This window comes from Gossypium hirsutum, chromosome D10, assembly GCF_007990345.1.
Source record: "Gossypium hirsutum isolate 1008001.06 chromosome D10, Gossypium_hirsutum_v2.1, whole genome shotgun sequence".
NCBI classification, from domain to species: Eukaryota; Viridiplantae; Streptophyta; class Magnoliopsida; order Malvales; family Malvaceae; genus Gossypium; species Gossypium hirsutum.
In genome coordinates, this window is record NC_053446.1 from 5,620,163 (window position 1) to 5,637,892 (window position 17,730).

General features: G+C 36.7%; 1 protein-coding gene across 1 annotated transcript in view; it reads right to left on the minus strand.

Moving 5' to 3' along the window:
• Nucleotides 1-404: 404 nt before the first annotated feature.
• Nucleotides 405-17,730, minus strand: part of LOC107916406 (midasin) — a 33,500-nt gene continuing 16,174 nt past the window's right edge. The window contains 44 exon segments of the mRNA XM_041102939.1: nt 405-900; nt 995-1,135; nt 1,216-1,314; nt 1,426-1,605; nt 1,821-2,102; nt 2,203-3,948; nt 4,041-4,247; nt 4,597-4,743; nt 4,828-5,130; nt 5,253-5,477; nt 5,551-5,709; nt 5,780-6,001; nt 6,242-6,487; nt 6,581-6,804; nt 6,917-7,014; nt 7,114-7,277; nt 7,393-7,549; nt 7,648-7,716; nt 7,964-8,077; nt 8,152-8,231; nt 8,923-9,035; nt 9,122-9,197; nt 9,526-9,690; nt 9,800-9,930; nt 10,005-10,086; nt 10,462-10,584; nt 10,677-10,901; nt 10,975-11,076; nt 11,164-11,346; nt 11,434-11,613; nt 11,709-11,858; nt 11,948-12,061; nt 12,577-12,731; nt 12,810-12,933; nt 13,096-13,182; nt 13,261-13,402; nt 13,811-13,896; nt 13,975-14,060; nt 14,137-14,275; nt 14,401-14,646; nt 14,756-14,838; nt 15,669-15,734; nt 15,830-16,007; nt 16,139-17,650. Of these exon segments, the coding sequence (XP_040958873.1) occupies nt 868-900; nt 995-1,135; nt 1,216-1,314; nt 1,426-1,605; nt 1,821-2,102; nt 2,203-3,948; nt 4,041-4,247; nt 4,597-4,743; nt 4,828-5,130; nt 5,253-5,477; nt 5,551-5,709; nt 5,780-6,001; nt 6,242-6,487; nt 6,581-6,804; nt 6,917-7,014; nt 7,114-7,277; nt 7,393-7,549; nt 7,648-7,716; nt 7,964-8,077; nt 8,152-8,231; nt 8,923-9,035; nt 9,122-9,197; nt 9,526-9,690; nt 9,800-9,930; nt 10,005-10,086; nt 10,462-10,584; nt 10,677-10,901; nt 10,975-11,076; nt 11,164-11,346; nt 11,434-11,613; nt 11,709-11,858; nt 11,948-12,061; nt 12,577-12,731; nt 12,810-12,933; nt 13,096-13,182; nt 13,261-13,402; nt 13,811-13,896; nt 13,975-14,060; nt 14,137-14,275; nt 14,401-14,646; nt 14,756-14,838; nt 15,669-15,734; nt 15,830-16,007; nt 16,139-17,650 (9,444 nt within the window). The 3' untranslated portion in view covers nt 405-867.

Below are 17,730 nucleotides of genomic sequence, written 5' to 3' on the forward strand. Positions count from 1 at the left end.
TGTGGCACTACTGTGATGTTCAATGTTACAAACATAACGCACAATTTTTTGTTCGAAAATGAAACTATGCATTCCATAGGAATAGTAGAATTTTTTTTAAAAAAAATGGGTGACACATATACTACAAAATGTGAAAATAACCTATCGGATTTTTCTATTGGATTTTCCTGTGGAAATGCTATAATCCTAGTACTTCTCGAAGCAGGTTATAAACCAGGGCAGCCACATTCCCATGTAGTGGTGCATCGCAATCACATATAATTTCTTTATCAATTTTGAGCCCTGTTTGTTGGTTTATTTGTTTTTTTATAATTAGAGGAAAATGAAATTATTTGACATTAAACTCAAGCTTTTATACCTACAAAGATTATCCGCCCATTTGTTTGCATCTTGTATGTAAAAAGTTATTTCAATATAAGTAAATTTATTAATGTAAATTACCAATACTGTGTGCCAAATGATGGTGACCAAATGGTATGATATCTCACATTGGGACCATAAAAGTTGACGATGGTTGGGTTGGCCCTTTCGATCACAACTTTCATCTTCTTTCCCGAAGTAGTAAACATCCAACTATACACCTATGTTAAACTGGTTTACCCATTTTAACCAGTTTAATGTTTCTATATATTTTTTTTCTATTAAAAAAAATTATATGACAATTTCACAAAGAAGCTTAGCTAGCTGGCTTCCATATACAAACTGTCTTTATCATATTTGTACCTCTAAAGTACATGGGCTGGATCATCATCATCTTCAGTCTCTCCTAGGCAACTCCCAAATTAGCTTATACAGTTTGTTGGATATTTCCTCATTTGTGATCCCTTCAGCCTCTCCACATCTCCATCCTTCAATCGAAAAATGTGTCTAGTCTCTAGAACTCTGCATGAGCTCGAACCACTGCCAACAGAAAGAGTAAAACCGAATTTTACTCATGCTAATCAAATAAATGAAATAAGACATACATGCAAATAATCACCTAGAGCCAAATTACCTGTCTTAATAAATCAGCTAGGGTCTTTGGAAGTGCTTCAATATTCCTCAACACGACGTAGTATGGGAAGGGAAAAGAATCTAGATATTTCGAAACTGAGATTTTAAATTGATTGTTGTTGTCCTGACTAGTTATTACCTCCTGTAGACCAAACAAAGATATGTCAAAAGAAATCAAATCTTATATCTTCAGAGGCAATCTGATACAAGGCGTCAACAGACCTGAAGATCCATGATTGATTCCTGCAGGCTATCAAGAATAAGGAAAGCAACCATTCGCTTACTACTTAAGACATCCCTAACACAACGCTTCAAGTTCTCCTGCATACAGAGTGCATAAACACACAAGTAAATAAAACCATTTTAATCAATTTGGATTGGACAAAACTATCAGCACATGATTCCGTTCTCGTTTTTCTTTTCAGCAAGCACCTTCTCATGTAGCCGGCCATCCCCAATAATTAGAACAAGTTGCTGTAGAGGGTTTTGTCCAGAAGGAAGTCTTGCATTTGTAACTGCAGCATCCAGCTTCTTATTTAAAAACCTCAACAGATCAACAACTGGTTCATCCGTGATAGTATTCTCTTGTTTGAATGTCAGACTAGAAATCATCTGTCCCAGAAAATTATTTACAAAACGATCAGTCCTGTTGAAGACGAATAAACCTCTGCTAGATCCAGAAGAGGAAAAAAATTAAAAGAAACGCATATTCTCAGAAGCTTCAGAGTTCAGTGAGCAGTTAGACACACATGTAGTCTAAATGAAAGACACAGCAATAAGGCAAATAATCTCATTCTCTTTCAAGAAGGATAATTCAGAGTACTAACCTTAACACCTGATTCACCAGTGAAGGGTTGATCAAAATCATGCAACAACCTTATGTTTCCTTTCTTCCCGAAGCTGGCAACAGCCAAATTTCCAACTTCCAATTGAGACATGGCACGACAAACAGTCACTAAAGCTTTGACAGCAACCTCACTACAACCACTTTCTGCCATACTATGAGAGTCATCAACTGCAATAATAACTTGATAATCTCGCTTATTTGGCTTGGTTCGCCTTAGCCATATTTTATCTTTCTGGTAGTGACTAGCTATGTATGGAATGACCTATAATTTCCAAACACGTAGAAAAATAAGGTTTTGCAATAATAAAAAAAAAAGAAAAGAAGAAAGAGTAGGTATACACTCGACGTATCATACACTCTACCTTCTTCATGTTAATCCTTTTGCCAGTCTTATAATCCCCTTGGAGTTTGCTGGCAAGAGTGGGTTCCATAACAAGACGTAGCTGTTCAGCCAACTCATGGGATAGTCTTGTTGTAAGCAGCTCATATCTTTTCCAAAGAGCAGTTGCATTATTTTTTACATCACCTGCAGCTTCTTCAAGGTCCTGGACTTGCCCCATCTCCTCTTCACCTATTGAAAGTCTGTTGAGTTGATGTACATCCTCACTCAAGTAAGACTTCTTTACAGAGATCAAGCCCTCTGAAATGTTTCTTTGATCACCATCATCATGACTACAGTCTCCATGGGATAGATGATTTGCTTGCTCCTCTATCTCAGAAACCTGAACCTGTTCCTTCTCCCTATTTTTAATGACGGAGGAAGAGTGCTTAATAGGATGCTCTTCAGGATTTTTCTCATCTATTTCCATATCAATGATACCATCTTCCTTTTCCGAAACAGTATTTTCATCAGGCTTCTTGACATTGACATCAGCATCCATCTGCTCAGCTGTAGCAGGTCCCAGTGCCTGAGCCGTTCCTTTTTCAAACTCAGAGACAAAACCATATTCGTTAGCATTCTCATCCTCAATTTCTTCCTGTGACTCCTCATTACCATCCTGAAGATCAACAGAGATGTTGACTCTTTCTTTCCACTCCTGAAGGGCATCTCCAACATTTCTGTAAGGGTTTGATTGTTTTTTCTGAAATGGAGCATCATCTGGGCGAGGAAACTCTGATTTTGGATGATCATCACCAAACTTCCCACTATCTGATGAGTCAGCAACCATGATATTCAAGTCGGACTTGTTAGTGGAGGGAAGATTTCTCTGAGCAAGGTCATTGTAGACATCACTGCTATTAGCCCAGTTTGCTTCGGGTGCAACATTACTCACATCCAATGCCTCACTGTTTGGCTGAGTCGCAGCTCCCCCATCAGGAACAAGATCACTATTGAGATCAGAAATTTCCGATTCAGAAACATTTTTCTTTGCAGCCATTTGGTTCATCTCAGGATCCTCCTGATCGCCACCAAGATCATCCTTCTCAGAAGTAGCATCCACCATATCATCCTTTTCAGCAGCTCCATCATGTCTTTCACTCTCCATCTCTTCATTAGTTTCATCAACAGGATTTGAGTTACCTTCATCAGTGCCATCTTTAGCAGATTCTTCTTCCTCGTCAGCACCATCATCTTCCTTAACATCAGTTTCATCCATGTTGATATCTTCACTAGAATTTTGATTCAGCTCATCAAGTTCCAATCCAGTTGGATCAGTAAATGCCTCTTCTTTGTTTAAGTTCATGTCTTCAATGTTCTCATTCTCATCGACATCAGCCTGATTTTCACTCTCACCAGTTTCCTTCCCAAGTTCATTCATTTTATTTTCTTCAGGTTCATCAGCATTACCAGCAGAATCTTCCTTGCCTCTGAACTCCCTACTGCTCATGTCACTGTTCCTAACTGAAGGCCCAGATTCATACTTTTCATTGTTATTTGGATTCTCATCATCATCCTTGTCCTGAAGCTTCTCATCAACCACTTCACTCTTTTCTCCAGTTTCCCCCATAGCAGATTCCAATTGCTGATCCTCAGTATCTTCGTCATTATCCTCTCCAGAGTCATCCTCACTGACACTAAATGTATCAGCAGCAAAATCCTGCTCCATCTCAATTCCTTTTTCATTCTTACTTGGAACATCATTTGAGGCATCTTGTTCTTCACTTGGCTGCAGCAGCATGGAGTGAAAATTTATTATAATTTCTCACAATTAAATGTTATGAGTGAATAAGGAAACTCCAATTTAATACAGTAACATACCTTTTCAGATGCCCCAAGAAGCTGATCTTCATCATTTATCTGGTCGCTGACATCATTTACCCCAGCACCTTCCCCCATACCTGTCCCACTGGCATCTCTAGTCATATCATGACTGGTGTCATCTTCCTGGTCTTTCGGTGAAACACCAAATCCTTTGGCAAACAATGCAGCTAAAATATTTGCAAGTCCATGAGTAACTACAGAAACCTGCACAGAAGAACAAAAATCAAGTCCTAGAAATATCCAGCTGGGGAACCTTTTGCTGCTTTTTCTAATAGTTAAAAGATTGTACAAAAGAATACAATAAATTCTATAAACAGAATTGCATAAAAGTTTTGATGGCAAAACTACCAATCCAATTTCCTACACATTTTATTAGGGGATATACCAAAACAGAATGCATAAAGGTTTAGATGGGATGAAAATATAGTAACTGTGATAGCTCAATCGCTCTAGTTAAGTACTTTCAACATACAAGTTATGCCTCATTACAATGTGGACAGACAGGAAAAGCAACATAAAATAAATCGCAAGGATTCATAATGAACCAACTTACTGTTTTATGCATAACTAAGAAGTCTTCAAGGAAACTATCACTAAAGCTTGATATTAAGTCCAGCAAGGCATGTATGCACTTTAAGAGTGTTCCACAATGCAAAGAGAGACTGAAAACATTCTTGCCAGAATGATTTATCAGATATTCCTGCCACAGACAGAACTAAATCAGAAGGCAAAAACCAAACATATTGTCAGGAGTCACTTACAAACACAGAAATAATGAACTTACTGCGAACTGGATTGTTTCAAGAACCTTATCACATAGTTCATCCACTCTCAAATTTACAGATTTAAATAGGGACTCCCATGCTGTTATACTCGCTGATTGAGCTTCAGGTTGAGATACATGGTTATCCAGTGAACCTAACTTTTGCAATACCTCCATAACATGAGTAATTGTTCTTTTGAAGGCATCACCAAACTGAGCCTCAAGTTCAGGACACTTTTCACAAGGACCAGCTAGCTCATGAAGATTTTTGCATTCACTCTCCTTGTCAAAGGCTATCCTAAACCATTCGGCGATCAACTTCCCCTGCAAAAGGAACACTTGATTCACTAAAGCTCCCTCTAAACACACCAGCAATGCACAGAATACATTCAACTATTTCGAGACTCTATAATTGACACATGTATACTTCTAGAAATAGAAGATACCTTCTTGAATCTTTCACCAAAATGACTGAGCACGGACTCTATAATTGAATTTTTTTCAAAATCTCCCTTGACAGAAACAGAAAGCTTCTGCTCAAACTCCTGAAGCACTTGGAAGTTATGAAGCACCAATTGTTCCATCTGTTCCGAAATCACACAAGGATGAATGGTACCAGCCAAAGTGACTATAGATCCATCACAACCAACAAAATAGTTGTCCAATAATTCCTGTGACAGAATTCTAATTAGTAACAACACCCTTGTGAAAAGGCCAATACCGCTTAGAAGAAAGTTTTTGCACCTTAGATTTCTTTAAAGTTGGAACAAATTCTTCAATGACACCAAGGACCCTATTTGCTACAGCTTTGACATTTTGACAAGAGTTCAAATGGGTAGATTCTACAGTTCTGAGCAACAGAGACTCTTCAATCAACATTGCGTCCAGATTATCAAACAGTTGCTGCAATATTACCAACATAACTTAGCAGAAGCTTTACAGAAAATAGAACAAGCAAAAACAAAACATTTACCTTCTGTTGCCACAAGCTGTTAAAGGTCGCATGTTGACTTTTAGCAAAAACACAACCTCCATTTGTCTTTCCAAAAGAATCCGTGCAAAGCGAAAATGAACTTTCCAGAGCAGTGGCATATTTGTGCAAAGTGTTTAATTGTCTGGCAAAATCATAGGCAGCTTCTCTTTGCATTTGTAGTATAATTAAAAGATGGCTAAGATAAGAAACCGACCGGCTAACCTGCATAAATTATTAAAACAAAGAAAATTTTATCGTAAGCTATTTTTAATCCCCCTTTCCTTATTGCTTAAAGCTTAACCTTCCAGGCAAGAAGGAAATAATTAAAATGGCTGCACAATTGCAGCAAATGAAGCAGATAAATAAGATGTGATTTATCCTTAATATTCAAAAGTAGAGGTATAAACAAGCATGCAAAGAACCAGGTTTCTACCGTGCGGCATTAATAGCCACAAATTCTACCTGCTCAGATGTAAAATCTTGATGATGTTTCAGGCGAATCTGTTGAAGAACCTGCACTGCAGCCAAGCTTTTGAAGTAAAACTCATTAACTCTTTTCCATTCAGACTCCAGATTTTCCTTCGGCAAACATTTTTCCACATTAGAAGCAACATCAGCAACTCCATTAGGTAGCCTAGTTCGTGCCATCAACAAATGCTTTGCATCATACGAGGGCTGAAGGAATAACCAGCTTGAAGGATTTGATATCTACCAAATGCCAGTACAACCAATTTAGGATGAATCATAAAATTTAAACAGCAATGCACAAAAACTACAAAAGTGAAATCAAGCATCAGTTACCTCCATAATTTCAAACTTGTGTCTATGTAGCCCAGTGCTTTCTAAAAGCTTTAGAAGCTCAGACAACGCCCTCTTCTTCCCTTGACTTCTGTTAACATCCATCCAAAGGTCACCACAATCCATAGTCGTTCTACCTATTTTTTCAAGTGTGTGCCACAAACCATTCCACTCATCCTGGAAAGATAAACATGCATTTTGGGAGAAGGAGAACTGCCTGGTGACACCTGCAATGTCTTCAAAAATTAATTTCTTAAGAATTTCATCCGATAATGTCTCCTGAACATTTTATTTAAATGAAACTGTAAAGGAAAGAAGTAGGAGCAAAAAGAAGAAAACCTTCAGAATTAATAAAATGTAATTCAGTTATCTTCTCAAGGTGCAAGTTTTGAAGGGTGTCATTTACTTTCTTGCCCCAGTTGGTATACCACAGAGACCTAGACCAGAGAAATGACCTCAATGTTAAGGAAGTTTTCTTGATGAAGAAATAGATGAATACAAAGAGCCCAAATGGAAAACAGTAAAAGCAAATGAACCTGTATTCATCATTAAACTGTGTCAGATTTAAAACAGAATTTAACATCCTAATGCTCTCAGAGGTATTGTTGAGTGGCTTTGGGCTTTGCATTGGAACAATTTTCAATCCTTTCTGCCCCGCCTCTTCATTAAGAATAAGCATAATAGGGTGCTGCAACATATCCTGTCCAACACATTAAAAGCAACTGAAAATGTTTGTCTCCAAAAATAGTTATATAAGCCTGAACCAAGAACACTGAATGAAAATCCTCTATAACTGCCAAGGGGTTGCAACTTACACTATACTTCTGTATTAGTTTCTGGATCTTCTGCCGAGGCTTTCTCAAGTGATCAAAGGACAACTGACTCTCAAAACGATCCCACCGACACAACTTCAGAAGATCTTTCAGTTCAGTCTCTATTTTTTTTCTATTAGCTTCTATCAACTCCATTACACTGAGGAAGGTACAGATATGATAAGCAACAAAACAAGTATACAAATTCTCAGACCAGGGTTTGGGTATTATGGATGGCAATAATAGAAAGTAACTCACAGCGGTAAAAACTGCACATAGAATCCAAATATGTTGTACAAAATTTTGATATTTTCCTCTTGCCAAGGGCTGCATTAAAATTTTGAAACAAAATGCTTACAATGAGAACATATCAGAGAAAATTGGACAGCTAAAATTGCAACATGGCCTAATTATGATGAAAATGCCAAGCCACTAAAAGAAGCAAAATAATGAAATTATATGCAGTGCAAATGTAAATAATTCTCCAAAAAATTGTTATTAATAGTAACTAATATGAAATGTATCATAACAGATGCAAAAACAGTAAAGGTGTCCAATCTCCAGCATGACTGACCTTGAATATATTCCAAGACTTCTACCACTAATTATTTGTCCCAGGAATGCAAAAAGAAGTTGAAGGCGCTTCCTGAATTCACCTATGCTTGATGTTTGAATGAACTCCTCCAAACTGCAAATGGTATTTGTGTTAGACACCAGCTCTTGCAAAATGAAAATATACAAATAATAGAAGTCAAAACATGCCTTGCAATTGTAGACTGATCATGTCCGGCAGAATCAGAGGAATTCCTTGGATGAAGAACAGAGTAAATCGGAAACCATAACTGCAATGAAAATAGTCACAAACAAATATTAAATAAAAATCTTTAAAAAATTTTAGTGATTTAAAAATAAAAAGATTTCTGAAGTTTTGCTTTTTTAGTTTTTCCCATTTTTTCTGAATTTATTACATATAAGAAAATATTTTGTGCAGTGTGGCGCTTTCCCAACAGATATGACAATTTGCAACTTTAGGGGCCAAACTAAAAAGGAAAAAAAAAATTCTTTAGGTACCAAAGTAACAATAGGGCACAACTTTGCGGACTAAATCAACCTTTAACACAAAATTATGTTGTGGAAATGGGATTCAGCTAAAAGATAAAACAGCTTCTTAAATATGGCCAATTAGTATGAATATAACTCTAATGAGTTTAAATACCCTTCAATGTTCTGAGCATAATAAATAAGGCTGATTATACACTATAGGAATAATTGGCTTCAACTTTTCATGAGGGAATGATCAGAGCATCCAGAAGAACGGACACCAGATTTTCTTTTTCTATTTTTTTTTTTTGGGGGGGGGGGGGAGGAAGAGGGACGAGAACAAAGAGGGAGGGAACGGGGTCTACTAGAGCGAGTGTGACTGCACATATGTGTGTATGTGCACATCTCTAAATATCTAGCTCAATATCTCAAATTTTTTTCTCATTCAAATTTATTTGTAGTCCACACATCAAACATATATCCACTTCATACCTTCGCAGCATTTACATCACATTGGTCGTGAACCTCATCAAGCAACACAGGCCAAGAGTCAAACTCCATCTTTTGCCACGAGCACACCAAAGAAATAAGGGGTTCAAGTTGTTCTACCAAGTAAAAAACAACAGAAAATGAATAAATAAATCACAAATCCAAGAAATGATTTCTAAGACTTAGAGCATTAAATACATACCAGAGAGAGAAAACTTTGATCCATTTTCCAGTAAAATCCGGGTCCTGTTAAGCAGAAACTGCAATCCTGATAGAGCCTTCACAAACAAGATGAATTCAGCCATCAAAAGGAGATACTAAGGTCTACAAGCAACATGTCTATCACATTTATATACATTTCCCTCCACCAACCCCCCCCCCACTCACCCCACCACCTCATTTTCATAATAAATGCCACAAACATGCAATTGGGAACATATTTAGAAGATCAAAGAAAGCTTTTTAACAAGGCTGGGTAGGGGATATGAAAACCTTCTTTTCACCTTTGGACAAAATCATAAGTATTTTACTCCAAGCTTAACCTTTACATAAAAAATAAACAACCAGCACAAATAGCTCAACAAGCAGCATTGTTATTTATCCTACCTTAGCTAAAGGGGTGCACAGAGGAATAGCCAAAAGCATTTCTATCACATCCAGGACTTTTTGTAGACCAGGGTGATCTTCCCATTCACTTAAAAGAGTGAGAACTCGCTTCTTAAGAGTAATGAGTAACTCCACCATTTTGGCCATTACGTTAGTATTTGAATCCTATGCGAAGGGAAAAGGAAACAAAATAAATACAGTTGAAAATGCTTTAAGCTGAAAATAGGAATACAGAACTGGTGTAATAATAGTAAGATGCACTGGTTTATAAAACCTTGTAAAAATTGTATTTGCAAGCTGCTTTATGAGATGAAGGAAACTTCTCCTCATACTCCCACCAGAGTCGAAGTAAATGCTCCGGCACAAGTTTGGCATCCAAAGTGGAAGAAAATAGACCTCCAAAACCTGCAAATAAGAAACAAGATAAGTTCAGTGTTTCTCCGAACAACAAAATACAAAATATTAACTGTAAACCACACCTTTGATCATTCCAACTCCCAAAGTGTAAGAGCCACTGAAGGAATGCAATCTGTCCACATCAGTGATTTGAAAAGATCCAGGCTGAAAAGAAGAAAATAGAGGTACATGGCATAAAGTTCACTTGAGAAAACTCAAAAATCAACATAAAGCCAAAAACGCACTAATACAAAGAGAAGAAAGAAAATCATGATGGACATCCATCTTATGGGAGCAAAAAATTAGAATTACAACTACAAGATTATACATAGATCAAACTTTAAGAGGAATGAAAAGAAACCAAAGTAATAGCTTATGGGGAGAGGGGAGCAGAGAGAACACGTTCTACATAACAAAATTAACGACATTTTTACCATAACTCTTAAAGGAGTTAAATCAATTTGGAACATTGAATATGAACTAAAAAGTCATTTCCGACATTCTATTAATGTATTTCAGTACACTCTCAGGAGAACTTACAGTAAGGACAAGATCACTGGACCCAAACAATTGATTGTGTATATGGATCATGTTAATCAGAATAGATTCTTCCATTAGGCTCCATTCATCCTGTAAATTTTCATTTCTCTCTCCCTCTTCCATCTGAATCAACAGGCCATTAACATTATTATAAGATAAAAGATGGAAGGGAAAAAAAAAACAAATAGATGGTCATAACGGCATAGGAGCCTTACTATTTCAGTGGATTCTTCATCAGACAGCAATTGTTGCCATTCAGTGAAGTTGTCACTTGAAAGCAACTTGCCCAAAGCTGATATATCCACTTCCATCACATTTTCAATTCTAAATGCCCGAGGTCTGAACTTAAAAGATTGACCATTAAGGTCTTCTTGATTCTTCCCCTCAATTTTCATACGCATCCAAATGGTTGCAAATCCAGAGAAGATTTTGTCCAATAGCTGATTGACAATACATAATGAAGCATCAGCAAGACATCATGTACTGGTGCAAATGATCAACCAAAGGGCTTACCATAAAAGATGCATCATCCATCAACTTTGCAGTAGCCACCAAATGTGCAATACGAATAAGAACGTTATTATAAAGAGCAGCTTTCAGTTGCAAAACAGATCCCTATTTCAGATATGAAACCATGTCAGGCATGATGCAGATTTGACAATGGAAAAATACAATTAAAGTGTCAACAGGAAGCGCAAGTACTTTTTCAGTTTTGACATCACTGGAAATGGTAACCAACTTTTCCAACAAGCTCAACTCCCTTTCGGAGAATTTTGTAATACAAGGCATGTCAAGGGAAGAAAACATAGGCAGCCTCCTGTCATTGACAGAAACTAACTCAGATGGGCAACCCCTTGGGAACCTCATAAACGAGTGGATCGACTCCTGCAAGGAACTTCAAGTCAGCCAAGAAAGCTAATAAACAAGATTGACAAACAAAGAACCCAAAGAATAAACAAATGGATACATCACCATTACTCTATCCATATTGTCCTCCTGAATTCTGTCAAGATATTTTTTCTGCAACACACTCGACAGAACAAGTGATAAGCCCAGCTTCATTTCATATACAGCCACTTGAATTGGCTGGGCTACATCAATATACTCGGAATATTCAATTGACAAACGATCAATGAAACAGCTGGCTGTCTCCTGAAAAAATCAATCAGACAATAACAAATAAGTATGGTAAAGCTACCTACTGCATTCAATGGGAATATCGTCAAACTATGTCTAAAGATTTTTACCTGCCAGTTGCACACTTTGTCAACAATCTGTTGCAACTCCATGCCTTCAGTATTTTTGACCAAACTCGTAGAAGAATCAACAAGTACAAGAAACTCATCACATTCTTTTCTCAGTGCTTTGAATTTTGCAGGATCAGGGCGGAAAACAATCTGAATAAAAAACAACTCCACAAATGAATATATGGAAAAGAGCACAATAAATATAAAGATCCAAAAAAAGAAGTAAAAAAAATTCAGACCTTCCTTAGCAGCTTCCTACGTTCAATTTCAAGCTTTTCTAATGCTTGGGACATCCTGCTATCAGTTTCTTTAGATGAAGACCATCCGGCCAAATAATTGCATTCTTGCCGCACCTATAAAAGAATAAGAGTTAAGCCCCAGACTAACAACATTAAGTAAATGTTAATAGCTGCTCATTTCTGATAAAACTTATTTTATAAGACAAGTGATTAGGAATTTTTCACCAAATTCAAAAAATACTTTGAAAACAAAGACGTTTAAAAGTTTCTAATGGTAGTAGCTTACAAGGGAAAAAAAAACTAAAAGAAATCAACAAGGAATATCAAAGTTGAGAGTTTTAGGTATCCAGAAAGAAAATATCATTAGGTTTGGCTTTTGGGACATTCTTAAATGAAAATGTAGGCATCCAACCTAGGACAAAGATGGTATTTAAAATGTTTCTTTGCTTTATGATGCCTAAACTGATCAATAGACGTGTTTACACATAAATAAGTCTTTATCTGGATACCATAGTTCATATTTGAACATGTTATTGTCATCCAACATCACAGTAAGATTTGTGAGAACTAACAAGTTGAGACAGAACTAAATACCGCATAACCTTTCAAAGATAGATCAAGATACCTACCTTCATCTCAAGTTTAGAAGAAACAATCTTTTCTTCTAAATGGGACAATTTCCATGAATATTTTTTGGCAGGATCCATACTATCACATCCAAGCAAGAGTTGAAAACGTAATCCTCCAATATGCATCCAAGCAATACCAAGATCCAAGTACGATTCTATAAGAAAGGATGTCAATGTTAATCCAAAATTACTACTTTCAGAATTGAACTCGAAAGACAACAATGAATAGTCACCAGGAGATGAGCCATTAAGATATAGTCCTTTGAGTAGTGGATCAATGTGTAAACGGATCAACGACTTCAGACATTGATGACTTGATGATGCAATAAGCAAGCTCACAAGCTCTATACTTTTGTCCTGTCAATAAAAGAAGATGCGGCGCTCAGAAATGGAAAATTATGATACATTTAATGAATAGGAAGTGCCTAAGTAAAAAAGTCAAAATCAGTATCATGCTTAAAATTTTTCAAAACAGCACAGAAGATTCCCATATCTGTAACATGCCTAAGTAAATCATACCGTCACACTGTTAGAAGATGAACAGAGAATAGACTTGATGGCAGCAAACTTCTCAGCATCAAATGATTTTTTATGTGAATAAATAATCTGGAACATTATGACATCAAGATTTGAGCATCCATGTTGAGATCAAAGGAAATGAAAAATTAAACAAAAGTAAGCTACCTGTTGGAAAAGAGAGCGAGCAGCAGAAAAAAGAAAGTTACATATATCCGTCCTTGGGGAAGAAATTTGAGAGAGAACACATGAAGAAATCTTAAGCTTCATAGAAAGCACAGAAAAGTCCTTGATATCATGTGTACTTTGCCTAAAATAAAATGGAAAAAACGTGAGAATGGAAGTCAAAATAACATAATCTTCGAGATTACTTTTGAATCTAAACTTATGAAAAGTAAGCTGATAGTAATTTGCTGACAAATGGAATCCTACTTGCCAGATTAGTTTAAAAAGGAAGTTTAGCTACGCAAAATACCACAATAACAGTCAAAAGCATCTAAACACAGAATATAGCCTCAAATCATAATGGAAATCACAAACAATGAGAGGACAGGAGCAAACAGTTAAGAGAAGAGAGAATTTCCCATCCACTTTATATTTTACACTGAAATGTTGGAAGTTGAATGAAATCTCAACAACAGAATTCAATTTTCCAGGCACCATTCTATGCATATTATAAAGATTCTAAACAGGTTGAGAGTGAAATTAGTTATCTTACAATATTTTGGCAACGCTAGCTGTTCTCACAGGCTGAAAAAGTGCATTTGGTAGCGGAACATCATAACCGTCAATTACTGAGAAATTCTGGAATAAGAAGAAGCAAATCATGAATTTTGAAAGGCATCCATGAAATAAAAGCACAGAGCTTTCTGATAAACATACCTTGACAGGATCAGTGAACTGGCTCCACAGAAATGAATGCCACCAAAACCACATCTCTAATACAAAACTAGAAACTTTTGCATGCACTATAATACAAGGATAGAGAGCATTAAGCTTCCTGATAAGAAACAAAGACAAAGATGTAGACAAAACCATACTGACCTGCATCCACTGATGTCCATGCATCAATTAACCATAACAGCTTTTGATGTGGTACAAAAGATTGCGGAGGCCTCGTTGAATAAGTCAGGGAATGTTTCAGGTTAGAATCCAGAAGGCTAGACAGATCAACTAAACCCTTCTGCCATTAAGGAAGACCAGAAGTTAGGTGTGCCTCTTCATGCTCTTTAAATAAAATGGTAAAGCAGAAAAAAATTACCATTCAAGGAACAAAATGTAGTATGAAGAAAAAAGTTGTCCACTTACTCGTTGTAGGTCCACACTATCAACAAACATGAGCAATGATAACTCTTGAAGTAGCTCCATATCTAGGAAACAACTAGCACAGTCAACTATCGGATGTATATCCAGCCAACTGTCAAAACCAGACCTTGAACACAACATTTCAGAACCAAAATCACATGCAGTAGAGTTTGCCCCAAAAATAGCTTCACCAGTCCCATATTTGCTCAACAATTTGCATTTCTCATGTTCAAACCGTTTCAAAAGCATCTGGATACAGTAAGTTCAAATCCACAAGTGTCAGATAGTAATGCCAAATGATTAAAAAAAAAGGCCTGAATAATAAAGAAACAAAAATAATACGTGAACAGGAAACAACCTGATACACCTCCCCCATTTGATGAGAAACATGGATTTCATCTTCATCACGTTTACCCATAATAAAGGATGACATGCAAATGCCTAAAGAAAGAAGACAAAAGGAGAAATTGAGATGGATAAAGATATAAACTTTTAAGTGCTGAAGGAGCAAGACAAAACACAAAAATTCCACATTGACACCATATGCCGATTACACATGCAAAGTAACAGAGGACACAATTGGCAAGTATGCCTATGTAGGGAAATTGAGATGGATAAAGATATAAACTTTTAAGTGCTGAAGGAGCAAGACAAAACACAAAAATTCCACATTGACACCATATGCCGATTACACATGCAAAGTTACAGAGGACACAATTGGGCAAGTATGCCTATGTAGGGCTCATAGTCACTACGACAGCACACAACTAAATTAGAGAAATAAGGATTTATGTCTTGTGGTAGAATTTTGGGAAAGATTTATCAATCAGGTATGGTTTGTTTCAACTGACTAGAAAAATGAAATCAACACTGCATCTTACTAACCTATTTTAGATAAGATTCATAGCAAGAGTCATCAGTGAACAAGTAATTGAAGTTTGACTCGAAGAAAATGCAGAAGCTAAACCCTAAGATAAAGGGATTGCATAACTAGAATGCTATGAAGTATCCAACATTAATAGTATAAGATCCTAAGTAAAACAACAAAGAGAAAACTTTAGGTCATTAATGGACGCACCACAAACAACATAAAAATACTATCTTAAGCATACTGAAGTTCTTATTTAGAAAATAAGAAAAGCACGATGTTAGCAGGTACAGCTTTAGCAATATTAGACAACTCAAAATCCTATCTCGATGCAACAAGCAACAACAAAAGGAATATTAAACCGATGGAAAACTGTGTGTGCTGAAAAGTTTTCCAACTCTACCTTCCAATGCAATGAAGCGAAGTTCAGGATCAACAGAAACAGGAATCTCAATAGGAATCTCGTTTGCTGCAATATCAGATAAGTCCAACAAATCACAAACCCAAGTCATGATAAAGCAAGAAAAAGAGTTTCCACAAAGATACCAGCATAGGAAACAATACCCTTCGTGCATAATTTTCCCTTTGTTGGCCAAACTAACTCACAAAACTGTAAAAGCTGACGCTGTTGATAATACAATTTGGGAGATGGAGGCAGTATTGGGTGACCCCCATGAACCCATAGCAGTGATCTCTCCCAATCGAAACGCAACCATAAAGGTTCAGCAAGATTCTTAGTTTCCTATGCAGCATGTTGCCAAAATGATTTACCCCTCAATTACATCAAAGATAATAAAGTAGCAAATTCTATAATTAAAGAATGAAATAATAAATATGAGAAAAGTTGCAAGATAGACTGTTCAGGAGGCTAACCAGCATATTCTTAACTGCAGTAGGGCAAAATTCCTTCAGCTTTTCAGCATCTTTTAATAATGAACGCCCAGATAACAGCAAGCCCTCAAGCTGCCATGAGATAAGAGCTTCCCAGAACAGTATATGATCTTCAAGGAGATTGGTGTAAAAATCATATAACAAATCAAAAGAAGTAGACCCAACAAGCATTCTTAAGACTTCCTCCTCCAAACTACGAAGAGCTTCCAGAAAAGGTATGAAACAATGTGACTCATCTGTGTATTTATGCCTACTTTCAGTGTTCCATTGTTGATAACTAAGTCTGAGTAGGCTCACACAGCGAACAGCATCATACAGGAGCTTACTTGATGAATTTGACAAATGATCTGATGAAGTTAAATTAAATAATTCCAGAGAAAGCATAGTGGTTGGATGCAAGTTTGTATTTACTTGATTAAGTGATATAAGCTCTTGACGACAGTGAATTATATAGGTCCAAATCGGATGCCTCCTTTCCTGTTCAAGTGAAGTTAAAAAAGATTCGAAAAACTGACCATATGGCTCCAATTGAAAACTAAACCAGCTAAACCACTTAAGATACAGCTGAAAATCATCTTCTGTTGCCTGTTCAATTACCCAGTTTGCAGCAAACAACAACATCTTATCTACAACATTTAAGTTAAATTCCTTTTTGTCATCAGAATCTGAAGTCAATCTTTTAGAAACATGAGGATAGAGAGTCCTATGTAACATCTTAGAGTTCAATAGATATGTTCGCTTGCATCCAAACCTATGTAACATGTCCTCAACAGGACAGATACCAATAGCAAGTTCATGTGATGCATAGTGTGCTCCCAAGAACTCCAAATATGAGCAATTCTGCTTGACCAAGGCCCCTTTTGAATACCATGTAAAATCTCTCAAAGTTAACGGTATTGGCCACCCTCCAGGTAAACAAAGAGAAGACTCCAGTGATGAATTGGATGCATGCAATTCAGTCACCGACAAATAAGCATTCTTCGCATGATTGACAATGTTAATCCCTTCAGCCTCGCCAAAAGATGAAAGATAGGTATGCTCCCAACTTATTTGGAGGCTCCATAGCGGCTGATTACCATTCATGAGAAGGTGCTGAAATAATTGAACCCACCGTGCAAGCTCAAGATAAGTGATGCATACATTAAGACATAAACCTTCATTCCTAGCATAGGCATGTGCTTTGGCCATTGAGTCAACCAACTTAACGCCAGGAATGCCTGCAAGAACAAGAAATCTCTGCACATCTTTCATCTCTAGCTCCTCAGAATTATATCCACTTCCTTCCTCAAAAATCCAATACGGATCCATCATGAATATTTCAACACCTCTGTTTCGCATCGCTCGAGATACTTCACCGAAGCTTGGGTTTACAGTGAGAAACATTCGAAAATTAGAGTGTGGGCGGAGAACAACAGGTTTTCCATCAACAAACCCGCACTCATTTACAGTAATTGTTCCATCCGGTTCCACCAAAGAGTTTATTCTATCAAGAACCTGACAGAAAAAACCCAGAAAACCTATTAGTTAATGAACAAGACAGTAACAAAAATATTACAAGATTTTAGATCATATGA